General features: G+C 35.9%; 1 protein-coding gene across 1 annotated transcript; it reads left to right on the top strand.

Moving 5' to 3' along the window:
• The first annotated feature begins 1639 nt into the window (after positions 1-1639).
• LOC113340042 (abscisic acid receptor PYL8-like) lies at positions 1640-4568 on the top strand. Its single transcript, XM_026585256.1, has 3 exons — positions 1640-2086; positions 2373-2588; positions 3665-4568. Exons 1-3 carry the CDS (start codon positions 1958-1960, stop codon positions 3881-3883), a joined length of 564 nt encoding a protein of 187 aa, XP_026441041.1. The 5' UTR covers positions 1640-1957; the 3' UTR covers positions 3884-4568.
• The last annotated feature ends 8901 nt before the right edge of the window (positions 4569-13469 follow it).

Here is a 13469-nt window from a genome sequence, read left to right as displayed (position 1 = left end):
TTTTAGTATTGTGTGGAAGACCTCCAGCCTCCAGGTGCAGTAATTTCTCAAAGATCTTCAGGTATAACATCTTGATTAAAGATTGGTTTTAATTTAATATCTTCTATGGTTTTATTAGGGATTTGCTTATGTATGTGATTGTGAATATGTGATTGTGCATATGTTTTATTAGGAATCTTGGATGGATGTTTTTATTAGCTCAAAGCCTCAAAGGCTCAAACTATGTGGTTTTAATTAGGGATTTGCTTATGTATGTGAATATGTGATTCTGCATATTTTATTTTGATTAGAGCATGGATATAGTGTGTTACAGACACAATTACAGTTGGTTCTTTCTTTACATTTTCATTCATCTCAATTCTCCATTCTCCAATGATTGTATTTGTATATTTGTAATTTTGTATGCTATGTTTGGCAAGACCTAGTGAGTAGTGAGTAGTGACTACTGACTAGTGCTAGTGTGCTACCTCCTACCTTGAAAGAACAAAGTGGGTGTTTATTATGTGAACTTCCTTGCTTGATGTTTCTTTGTTGAGTATCCAACATTCCAAGTCCATGACTGGGTTTTGGTTGTTAAAGATGGATATCATCTTATTCAAGATAATAATGTGTATGGTGGATAACTGGATATCATCTTATTATGCTTTCCATTTGTGTGTAAAACTGTGAATTGTGATAAACTGATAATGTTATTATGAGTCTGTGACTGTCAATTGAATGGGATGCAAATTGGAATGCAAGTAAGTGGTTGTTAATATCTTTATTGTTGGACACAAAGTCATAAAGTACAAACAATGATATGACTCTCTCTGATGTGTTTAGCTCTAATTTTGTGCTATTGTTTTTAGGTTACTCTCTCTGATGTGTCCAGTATGTCAAGTGTACAAGAACAAGAGTTACAAGACCATTATAATGATGTTATGAGTAGTGATGGTGAGTCTGTAACTAAAGTATCATCATGACATGAACTGATGAAGTACTGTAAGTCTGTAACTAAAGTATTAAACTACTAATGACTAGTATTTGTAATTTGTGTTCTTTTAATCCTTTAAATGCAAAATTAGTTTAGTTTTGCAATTTTGAGTTTTTGAATGTGGCCTGAATGTGGCCGGAAATAGCCCAGAAATCGATTTCTGGCGAGTTGACTCAACATAAACTAGCTAACCCGTGAGCTCCCGTGAACCCGCAAGCTTTACCCGGGACGGGCGCGGGTTGGAGATATGACCACCCGTGAAGAATTTCAACCCGCAAGCTTAGGCTTGTATTAACCCGTAACCCGCGGGTTGGTCACAAGCCAGCCCCGGCCCGCCCGTTTGCCAGCTCTAACTGTCACCTTACATTTAACGTGATGGAAAGCGTTATTTGGAAAAAACGGCGCAGTTTTGAAAAGTAGAAAAAAACAGGGACATTTTTTTTACCCTAATTCAAAACTGGATCAATTCATCAAAGCTCCCTTATAATCTGTAGGTGAATCAAAAATTACCGCAACAGTGCAGTCAAAAATTTTGTTGGTAGTACACAGAAAAAAAGTACTACAAATACGACAAAAATAACGGTGGTGTAACCGTAATTATACCCAAAATCTGATGGCATATATAGTACAGCATTTCCTGGATAATACGGTGCAGGAACTGGCGAGCTATATCATAAAAAGAGGTTCTCACATTTTCTTATTAAATAAATAATAAAAAAAAATCTTTTAATAATAATAAAATCATTCAGAGAAGTAAAAGAGAAAATGAAAGATATGGATTTTGGTATTGGACAGCAGATGCCGGTGGAAGAAGAAGAAACAGCAGCAGCAGCAGAAATTACAGAACAACAAATTCTTTAGAGAAAACACAACAACAGCAGCAGCAGTAGAAATTACATAGAGTGAAAGTGGATTTAGAGATAGATATAGATTTTTGGTTGATGAATTGAGGAAGGAATTTTTAAGAAGAGTTTAAAAAGAGAGATGAATGGAAATGGTGGAATTAGTAGTATGGAGAACGAATATATTTACAGACATCATAAACACGATGGAATGAGAGATAATCAGTGTAGTTCTGCTCTTGTTAAACACATCAAAGCTCCTCTTCATCTCGTAAGAAATTTCTCTTTCTCTTTAAAAATTTTCAGAATCATTTTATAGATCTTATAATATATTTGATCTGTGCTTGTTTGACTTAATTTTTGGTTGTTTTCTTAGATTTCATCTCAATTATGTCCGATTTTGATTTCAATTGAGTTTTATCTTCATGTTTTTGAGTAGATTTGTGGTTATAATTGAAGGTCTGAGATCAAATTAGGTGATCCGTTTGATTTTTTTTTTTTTTTGGATTAAATTATCTTAAAAATTCAGTTGTGATTTTGATGATTGTGGTGGTTAGGTATGGTCGTTGGTGAGGAGATTTGATCAGCCGCAGAAATACAAGCCGTTTATCAGCAGATGTGTTGTTCAAGGTGATTTAGAGATTGGAAGTCTTAGAGAAGTTAATGTTAAATCTGGATTACCAGCTACAACCAGTACTGAGAGATTGGAATTACTTGATGATGAGGAACATATCCTCAGTATTAGAATTGTTGGTGGTGATCACCGCCTTCAGGTATCCTTTTCTTTTCCCAAAATGGAATTTTCGTTTCATTTATGTGTATGGTGTGCATGCAGCTGTGATGCAATTTTAGTTTTGATTATGGTTTGCATCCGGTCTTTAGTGTAATCGAGGTACAAGGCAGGGAGAGTTGAACTTTGCTGTTTCTTGAAATGCGAAAGTCGGCTGCTCTTTTGCCTCTCTGTACTCTCCAAAATGCAAATCTCAGTTCAAGTGTTGTATAACTTCTTGCAAATTTTTTGCATTTTTGCATTCTTCAAAATTTTCTCCATGTGCAAGCGTAGCCCAAGCTTATTATTGGTTTTTTCAAGTTTTATGGGAGTTTGTTGATAGTATGTTTTTAACTAAAAGATCACTTGTCCTGTTTGTCGATCTTTTACCTTTTCTCTCTTAAGAAAAGAGAGATTTTGTCGGGGAATGACTGTTTTCAGAAGTTCAGTGAACTAGTGTTGCATCTCTCTAGCCTTTGTAGTCTATTCTGTTCCATGATTACTATGTTCAATTTTTTCTCCTGTTTCTTTGGAAAATTCTGATTCCTATGATACTACTATTGATCATGGAATTCCTCCATTATTTGCTATGTAACTTGACTACATTTCTGGCTATGCTGAATTGGATTAATCCAAACTTAGGTTTAGTATACAAAAGAAAATATGGACAATTATAGTAGACGTATGCTTAGGGTCACCTGTAGAATAAATTCTGGCCCAGTAATTAACTGGTAACCACCATATCCTGTGGTCTCCGAATCTAATCTTGTGCACGTGGTGATTACTATAAGAAGCTTTCATTGACATGAATCTCCAATCAAGATAAGGTTTCTGTTTCTGGTTGGTTAAGTTGAGTTTCCACCTAAAGACATATTTTGCTTCAATTTCAACAACATTGCTTGTGAATTTGATGTTTAGATAAACCCAAGTTGGGAGATTCCCCAATATGCTTACATTGTGGGTTTAGGGGTTTATTCAGTTTATCGTCTTTAAAGCCTGACTTTGTCTTTATTATTTCCACAAATGTCATAGAAATTAAATTAGTTTAACCTTGTTTGCTTGTCTAACTTAATTGTGCAGAATTACTCTTCAATAATCACTCTCCACCCGGAGATCATTGATGGTAGACCAGGGACTCTAGTGATCGAATCCTTTGTAGTCGATGTGCCTGAAGGGAATACCAAAGACGAGACCTGCTACTTTGTAGAAGCATTAATAAAGTGTAACCTCAAGTCATTGGCCGATGTTTCAGAACGTCTCGCAGTTCAGGATCGGACAGAACCCATTGAACGAATTTGAAATGGAAGCTTAGGTGATTGGGCGAGCTTCCAACCACCATGGATGAAGCTTCCGAGGCTTTCCGAACTCGGAAACTTTGGAGACAGACTGGTAGTAGTTAATTTTCATATTATGGAGTCTCTCACCCTTTCTCTCGTTGTCTTTCCCATTCTCTTTTGCTTGTTTCTTAATGCTTTATTTTCTTTAAAAAAAAATGATATTGTACTTCGTGTTATGTCTTCGTTAGCTTAAGAACCTCATCTCTTCTGCAAAGAGGTCAAAGAACCCTGGAAAGAGGAGTGACTCCTCCTTCACTGTGATAAAAAGAAAAAGGACTAAGTTTGAGGTTTTGGTTAATGGTGAGTATGTATCTACTTGATGGTTGTAAATATCTGTGCTGCAAAAAAAGTGTTGGTATTGAAGAGATGGTGAACCTAATTGGAAAAACCTGGCTTTACTGCTTTTATTAGTTAGGGGTTTGTAAATTTTACTTCTGAATTGGTAATTTTTAGCATTATATTAGCCAGGATTTTTATGAGGTTATGTGGGATAAGAGTGGGCCAAGGCCCAAGTTTTAAAGACTTTTGGAGTTAGTTTGCCGAAAACCTCTACTTGTTGTTTGTTGTTTTTTCTTTGTTATCTTCTTTGTACCATTTTCCATTTCTAAGAAATGTTTCTTTAATTCTAGGTTTGATTTTTGGTGTCACCCTATTAAATCCAATTTTGTTTTTAAGAGAATTCATTATCTTCTTCCCCTGTTTCTGGAAATTCTTATCTTCAATTCCCTTTTATCCATTTTCTGACCTGTCTGTCCTACTAGAATAACTACTCTACTTTTGGGCACATGACCTTTAACATCTTTTGCCTTGTACTATTATTCAAGTAAATTTCATGACAATCTGAATTCAAGCATGATGCCGTGGGTTACCAACATGTCATTCTGTTTTACAAGATAGAGGCGAGCCTTAGTATCAACATGACCACATCCCTAGTCACATTCTTAAAATATTGTAGCAATTATGTGTTCTATTCTTCACTCCAGAACATTAGATGTATAGTTGTACTTGATGATCTCCTATGATATGTGCGATCCGTCGGGTGGAATAATGCGAAAGCAAACCGACACCACAATAACACGTGACAAGATTGTATATCCCAATCTGTCTTCGCATTCCGAGCATAAAACATCTGGTGGATATGATTTATGATAAAGCACCAATCAATTTACGTGACCAAGAAATCGAGTGTAAATGGAGAAAAGAGAACTGCATTCACTTTTTTTTTCCTTTTGGACATTAACACGATTCTTTCAGAGCATATTGCAAGTCCACTTAAGCTTCATACTGGTCACAATGGGATAGTGATTTTTGCTGTCCGAACTCCCAAGTACTACAACTCTTAAGAGTTGCAAAATCTCAACTTTTGAATATTAATAAGACTGTGTAAAGGCAATTGAGAAAGGAGTCGGTGACAGGGCGCACTCAGATGCGTATCTCTATCAGGCAATCTTGATCACTTTTTAGCAGAAAAATCACATTATATGCAAATAGACAGTTGAAAAGATGCCATGTCGTCGGCAACAAGTAAGCTGGTGATGCGTTTTTATCACTTTTGAACTCTATGGTATTTTTTTCCATGTTTTTACTACAATGTAGCTCTAAAAAGTCCAAAACAAACTTATTTTAGTTTTAGCCAAATTACTCATCATGAATGACGATCATGGTGTAAAATTCTTTGTAGGAGTCGCTAAGGTAAAGAGAAAAACAAGAGTTGTTACACCCTTTTAACAAGGGATGGTCAATTCATATAGCTTGCATGCATTCACCCTGTACATGGCACTGGTCATTTGTTCTGTATTGCAAGTTACAGTTTGTATTCATACGGATTGCAGGACCTAAAGTCTATTTAAGACAACAACGAAGCAAATGTAAGGTTTACCATTTCGCAAGAGGTAGTTAAATTTTATGGACATATATTCAGGAAGCCAAATTTTTGTTTTTAAGATGGGGGAGTAAATTGAAAACATAAAAAGGGATTAGGTTATTGTTCAATCAGCTAACAAGTACCCCAAAGTGAAGAATTATGAAGGATAGTCACTGCTGTACTACGACCGGTTAATAACCTCTGTGGCAGAACTGCATACACCAAGGAATCCATCCAAGGATTCACAACCTCTTCAACCCTGGTATAGGATTATATTATTTAACTAAACTTTTTAAAAACTTTGTTATTGATTTGGAACAATAGGATTCATTTATGATTTTCTTCAATTTTCCCTTGGAATCATAAAATATATATCCTCAAATACCACCACTCTAAGATTTTCTGCAATTAGTCTTAGTTGGTCCTGCAAAAAAGTGTTTGCATTGAAGGTGAACTAAAGGATAGGAGTGGGGGCAAGTATTAAGACTTTTGGATTTGGTTGGCCCAAAACATCCAATTTGATTCTTTCTTTGTAATCTTCTTGTACAGATTTCAATTCTAGGAAATATCTCCTCAATTCTAGCTTAGGTTTGATACCTTACCACTCTATTAAATTCATGTGGTTTTGTTTTTAGGATAATTCATTATCTTCTTCATATTAAATGCTTATCTTCAACTTCTGTTTATCCATTTACTTGTTCTGGCTGTCGCAATTGTGTTGCAAAATAAATAATAACTCTTGTTTTTGTGTACAAGACCTTTAACATCTTTTTTCTTGTATTGTTATTCAAGTATATTGCATTAAAATAGTGATTTCTATAGGTACATGAATCTAAGCACGGCCTTGTGTTGATACCATTTGCATGTAAGAAGAAAAATGTAAACTGGTTCTACCTGATCTCTTCCCTGATATGATGAAATGACTACATGAACACGATCAGTCCAGTGGAACACACAAAAAACTGAGTGATACCACAATAAAAGGTGACAAGAATTAATGTTTACCCCAATTTGTGGTCTCTATCTGAGCACACACAAAATATCTGAGACCATCGGTGGAAAGGATGGTTTTATGATCAAGTATCTATCAGTTGGGACCAAGAAATTGAATGTAAATGAAGAATCGAAAACTGCATTCTCTTTTTTCTTTTTGGACACTAATATGAACCATCTACTGAGAGCATTTTACTAATGACCCATTTATAGAAGCGCTTAATAGGTCATCAACGAGAAGGTGAGATTTTTATTACCAATTGTCACTCTATGGAGTCAGTGGTAGGGTGCCCGTTCAAATAGAGTTTGCATTAGTCATTTATTTGGCACTGGCTATTTATTTTGTATTGCATGTCACTAAATGGCACTGGCTATTATAATGATGATGAGTTTATAGGTACCTGAATCCAAGCATGATGCCTTTGGGTTACCAACATTTATTATTCCGTTTTGCAAAATAGCGAGGGGAGCCTTATAGCATCCACATCTAGCCATTATAGGTTCTAAGTGAATTTTATTCTTCACTCATGAACTGAATATGTACATGTAAATAATCTCGATTTGAGAATCTCTTTTCTCATGTGATGAAATGATTACGCGATCGACCCCGCAGAACAAGATTGTATACACCAACCTATCTACCCATTTCGAGAATAACATATCTGGTGGATATATGACTTCTCAGGAAGCATCAATATATTTACGGGACCAAGAAATCGAGTGTAAATGAAGAAAAGAAAACCACATCCACTATTTTTTCTCTTCCTTTTAAACATTAATGTGATTCTTCCAGAGCATACTGCAAGTCCCACTTAAGCTTCATACCAATCACGATGACAGGTGTGCAAGTGCAAAATTTGCTAAGGGGTGCTAAATTTTTTTTTCGGAGGAGCAGAAAAACAAAAACAGGCTTATGTATAAATCTTTTGTCTAATTAGACCTAAAATAGGCTTTGGAGCCAGCTGAGCAGGGTGTGCAAGTGCACACCCTTACAATGGGCTGACACCGCCCCTACACGATGAGATAATTTTTTTTTCAACCCCTGGGTACTAAAAGAAGCGTAAAGAGTATTAACAACATTCACTTTTTTTTTCCTTTTGGACATTTATGTGACTCTTTCGGAAAATATTTTGATCTACGAGCATAATTTTTTGTGTCAGTTTATGAGGTTATCGAAACCACGCCCAATTATCTTGTATTAGTTTTTTTGTTAACATGAATATTCAGCCGAATTTTTCAGTAGAGATCTAAATTTGTGGGAAACCTAAGGCTGGTGAGATTTGTATCTGCAAGTATTTCCTCTTCGACCTTGAGCAAAAAAATATTCTTTCTGTATGCGAAAATCCATAAATAAAATTATGCAAACTGCATATTCCATACCTGATTGAAACTAATATAACCCACAAACACGATCAAAAACAAGTTAGTGTTCTCGACATGTACAGCTTTTGATTTGGTTTGATCGAAATTTTATTATCAATGAGTGATAACTTTATATTCTTTATGTCCTGTTACAGCATTACAAGAAGTCAAGAATATGATCAAGTTATCTTTTATACTAGTATACTCAGGATACGAAATACTATACATTAACAACAATTGTCAACTGCCCTTTTTCTTCTTTTGCCTTCATTTTTATCTCTTCTTCATTCATCTCCTGCGTCTTCCAAGTAATGATCATTACTCATCTTGATAACTTCTGGAATCAATCTCGAGATTGCTTCATACACAGTAGAAGCTATAGTTAAATCATGTGGGGAAATGTACAAGACAGTTAAGCTATACAACACTGTGGAGACTTTGAATATCTCTTATCCAACTTCAAATGCCAGTAAGATTCATCTTCATCAGCATCCAACTGGCCACCCATTAACCCATACATCAATTCCTCTGGTATATTATTAAGAAATTCACATACACATGGAGCTGGTTCACTGTTGCTTACTGGATTGTGATGAGAAGTTTAAGATTTCACTTTCAGTATGATGTGAATTAATGACGGATTTTTACTCCTAATAACAATTTAGTTATAAACAATCAAAACAATAATGGCAACTGCAAGATGAAACTTAGCTTATATAAAGACAACTCTCTTTATTGATGTTTAGAAAATCTCTCAAAACTAAACACAAGCTCTAATCTTGCTCATATGATCAACCACAACTTTGGTGATCATATATATATATAGAACTATGAATTCCTTTTCCTAGTCCTATTACCTTATTACATGTCTTTCCTTTTCTTAGAACTAGATGACTTCTAATTCCCTTAGGATTACATCAATTTCCTAATCTTGTCCTAACCAACTTGTTAGTGACTTCTATGTTGAAGTTTAACCAACATTCTCCCCGTTAAGCTTCAACCTTACCCGTGACATATCTTGTACTCCAATCAATTGTCTCATTTATTCAAACTTGATCCGAGCTAATGCCTTTGTCAATATATCTGCTTTCTGCTCAGTTCCTGGTATGTGTTCAACGTTAATGACCTCCTTCCCGATGCATTCTCGTATGAAATGATACCTTTTGTGAATGTGTTTCGTCTTCCCATGAAACACTGGATTTTTAGTGAGTGCAATTGCAAACTTATTATCAATCTTTATGAGAACTTTTTCAGGTTCTCTTCCTTTGATTTCACCCAACAGTTCTTGAAGCCATATTGATTGTTTAGCTGCTTCTGTTGCATCCATGTAATAGGTGCTTCTCCTAGATAAAATATATGACTAGTTGTACTTTTTCCATCATCTTGGTCAATATTATGACTGCTGTCACTATACCCAACAATTCCTTTTGATCCTCCTCGACCATACTTCAATCCATAGCTGATTGTTCCTCTTAGATATCTCAATATCTGCTTTACTACATCACCATGAGACTTGCGTGGACTCTGCATATAACGGCTTGCTACTCCCACAGAGAAAGCCAAGTCTGGTCTTGTGTGTAACAAGTTTCTAAGGCATCCAACATTTCTTCTATAACTCGTTGGATCAGTCTCAGCTTTTTCTTGTGCCTTTGAAACTTTAAGTCCAAACTCCATCAATATCTTAGTTGGATTACAAGTTTCAAGTCCTGTTTCTTTCAGAATTCTCCTTGCATAAGCTTCTTGTTTAATCTGAATCCCATCTATTCCTTGATGGACTTCTATGCCAAGGTAATAAGTGAGTTTTTCGAGGTCTGACATCTCAAACTTTGATGACATTTCTCTCTTGAACTCATTGATCACCTTAAGGGAGTTGCAAGTCAAAAATAGATCATCTACATAGACTGCAATCACAAGAAGCGTTCCCTTTTCTTCTCTTCTGTATACTGATGTTTCTTTAGAGCACTTAACAAATCTGATTTCTCTTAAGATTTGATCTAACTTTGTATTCCAGGCTCGAGGAGCTTGTCTTAGACCATATAGAGCTTTTGATAACTTATAAACCTTATGCTCTTGTCCTTTTACTTCAAAACCTTCTGTTTGTTCAACATACACATCTTCTCGCAATTCACCATGTAAGAATGCTGTCTTAACGTCTAAGTGGTGAATTTCCCATGAGTTTCATGTTGCTTCTGCTATTAAGAGACGAATTGTCTCTAGTCTAGCAACTGGTGCGAAAACTTCATCAAAGTCTATGCCTGATTCTTGAACGTATCCCTTAGCTACAAGTCTTGCCTTATATTTGTTGACAGTACCATCATCATTCCGTTTTATTTTGAAGATCCACTTAAGACCAATCACTTTTACCCCACCTAGCTTATCAACTAGAAACCAAGTCTTGTTTCTGTTGATTGAAATAATTTCTTCTCTACATGCTTGTGTCCATTTAGTCGAGACCTTTGCTTCCTGAAAATTCCTTGGTTCATCATTAACAGAAAGTAGCATAATCTCACATTCTTCTACAGCTTGAAGAACATAATCCTCCAGATACTGTGGCTTTTGTATCTGTCTTGTTGATTTTCGCAGTGGAATGGGTTGAGTTATTTCATCGATCTCTTCTTCTTCTTCTTCTTCTTCTTCTTCTTCTTCTTCTTCTTCTTCGTTATTCTCAGTGGTTTCATTATTCTCTTCTTCTTCTTCTTGATTAACATCATTGTTTCCATCGGTATTGATGATTATGGGTCCTTCGCCTTCATCAATTACTTGACCCATCTCATGTGAAACATTCCTGGATCCCTACTTGGTCCATCATTAGTTTCTTTCCAGTTCCAGTTTGCTTTTTCATCGAATACCACATCTTGACTCACTATTACTCTTTTCGTTGTTGGATTGAATAATCTGTAAGCTTTGGATTCAGGCTCAATTCCTAGATGCACAAGAGTCTGAGATCGATCATCCAGTTTCTTAAGAGTTGCAGAATCAACTTTTGCGTATGCTTTGCAACCAAACACTCTTAAATGATCTATGTTTGGTTTTCTCTTTCGCAAACTTTCATATGGAGTCATGTCTTTCAGAGCTTTCGTAGGTATCCTGTTTATCAGGTATGTGGAGTGTCGTACATCTTCTCCCCATAGATAATTAGGTACCTGCATAGCCTTTAAAGAACTTCTTGTCATCTCCATTAGAGTCCTGTTTCTCCTCTCCACCACTCCGTTTTGTTGTGGTAGACCTCGAACCATCTTGTTCTGAGACATAGTTTTTAAGGTTCTGAAACTTATGTGTCCTAACCTTGCGTGCCACTTCCATGTCTGATCTTCCAGTCTCATATTCAGACACAATGACCTTCCAATCATGAGACTTATCTTGTAGAGTCTATTCTGTGAGCATGAGACTCTAACTAAAAGTCTTCCACTTAGATCATGAACTGTTAGATAATCTTGTCGCATTCTAACATCACATCCAACTTCTGTAGCTTGTCCTAAACTTAGAATGTTGCTTTGTAAGTTTGGGATGAAGTAGATGTTTGTGATAAGCTTTTGTTCTCCGGTCTTGCTTTGAAATAGAATTGATCCTTTCCCTTCAATTTCTACAGAAGATCCATCCCCAAACTTCACTTGTCCTTTGATTTTCTCATTGAGTTCAGAAAAGTAGTGTCTCTTACCAGTCATGTGATTGCTGGCTCCATTATCTAAATACCATATTCCTTCTTCTCCATCCTTTGATTCGTAGTTCTTTGGTATTAGTTTCCCTTCGTTTAAGAATACAACTTCGTGCATGAAAAGAGTTGTACCTGCTTCCCTTGTTTCATTCTTGTTTGTTTCTTCCATCTTTTGTATTCTTTCAAGGCATACAGAGGAGAAGTGTCATGGTTTATCACATCTATAAAAAATAATGTTTGATCTATCCTTCTATTCTTTCCCTTGGTTTTGATCATTCTGACTTGTTGTTATATCTTGTGAGTTAAACCTTCCTCCCCTTTCTCGGCCTCTGTTTCCTCTACCACCTCTTCCTCTTGTCGCAGAGTTTTGTTGGTAAGAGTTTGTGTACAAGAGTTTTCCTTGAGTTTCTCCATTGTTTTCTTCATCAAGGATTCTCTCTTCATATACTTTCAATCTTCCAATTATATCTTCATAGCTAGTTTTCTTTAAATCTAAGACTTGTTCGAGAGAAGCTATGATATGAATATACTTGGATCTTGGTAAGCTATTGAGAAACTTCTTTACCAGTTTATCTTCATCAATGGATTGTCCAAGTGACGCAGCTTTTGAGGCTATCTCTGATAGCTTTCCTGCAAAGCTATCAATAGTATCAGTGTCTTTCATCTTCACTCTTTCAAATTCAGACATTAAGGTTTGCAGACGGGCTTCTTTAACTCGATCAGCTCCGAGATTACGTTCCTTTATTGCATCCCAAATTTTCTTTGAAGTTTCATGTTCACCAACTTGTAGAACAAGACATTCTGGTATTGCTTGAAAGAGTAATCCAATGGCAACATTGTTTTTGTCTGGGTCCAATGTACCAGGATCAATTGTTTCCCAAACTTTGTAGATTTTCATCAGTACCTTCATTCTCATGGCCCATATTGTATAGTTTGTGGCGTTGAGGATTGGAACTTGTATTGACGGTGGCGTGAACTCTGTTTTGCACCCACAATGGTGGTTTCGTTTTCCATGGCTCAGAAACACGCTTTGATACCAATTAATGGCAACTGCAAGATGAAACTTAGTTTATACAAAGACAACTCTCTTTATTGATGTTTAGAAAATCTCTCAAAACTAAACACAAGCTCTAATCTTGCTCATATGATCAACCACAACTTTGGTGATCATATATATATAAAACTATGAATTCCTTTTCCTAGTCCTATTACCTTATTACATGTCTTTCCTTTTCTTAGAACTAGATGACTTCTAATTCCCTTAGGATTACATCAATTTCCTAATCTTGTCCTAACCAGCTTGTTAGTGACTTCTATGTTGAAGTTTAACAAACAAACAATTAGTTGTGATGTTTTCGTTGGAGTGCAGCCATGTAAAGAAGAACGGCAAAACCTAAAATCCTGTTTTACATACCCATTTGATGAACGAGGGAAGACAAAAACGGTTAGATAGTAAACATATGGTAGACGAAATATATTGGCACCAAAAAAAATCGTTAAGATGATAGACAACTGTAGCTATACAGGGGCTTAGATGACATTGTAAAGCCCCACATGTTTGGTTTTGGAGCTGCTAGATCAAAATATTTTCCGATTTTTTCGGAGCATATTGCAAGTCCCACTTAAGATTCATACTAGCCACCATAAAATAGTGATTTTTACTGCACCCGGGTA

Source organism: Papaver somniferum, unplaced genomic scaffold (assembly GCF_003573695.1).
Source record: "Papaver somniferum cultivar HN1 unplaced genomic scaffold, ASM357369v1 unplaced-scaffold_21, whole genome shotgun sequence".
Lineage (NCBI taxonomy): Eukaryota > Viridiplantae > Streptophyta > Magnoliopsida > Ranunculales > Papaveraceae > Papaver > Papaver somniferum.
Note: the sequence above shows the minus strand (reverse complement) of the source record. Positions and strands in the feature narration are given on the sequence as shown.

Excerpts from the sequence above, each read along its gene's own strand:
- LOC113340042 (XM_026585256.1), top strand. The coding sequence starts at position 1,958 with ATGAATGGAAATGGTGGAATTAGTAGTATGGAGAACGAATATATTTAC. Across the intron at positions 2,087-2,372 it reads TCAAAGCTCCTCTTCATCTC|GTATGGTCGTTGGTGAGGAG; the intron begins GTAAGAAATTTC and ends TGTGGTGGTTAG. Across the intron at positions 2,589-3,664 it reads GTGGTGATCACCGCCTTCAG|AATTACTCTTCAATAATCAC; the intron begins GTATCCTTTTCT and ends TTAATTGTGCAG.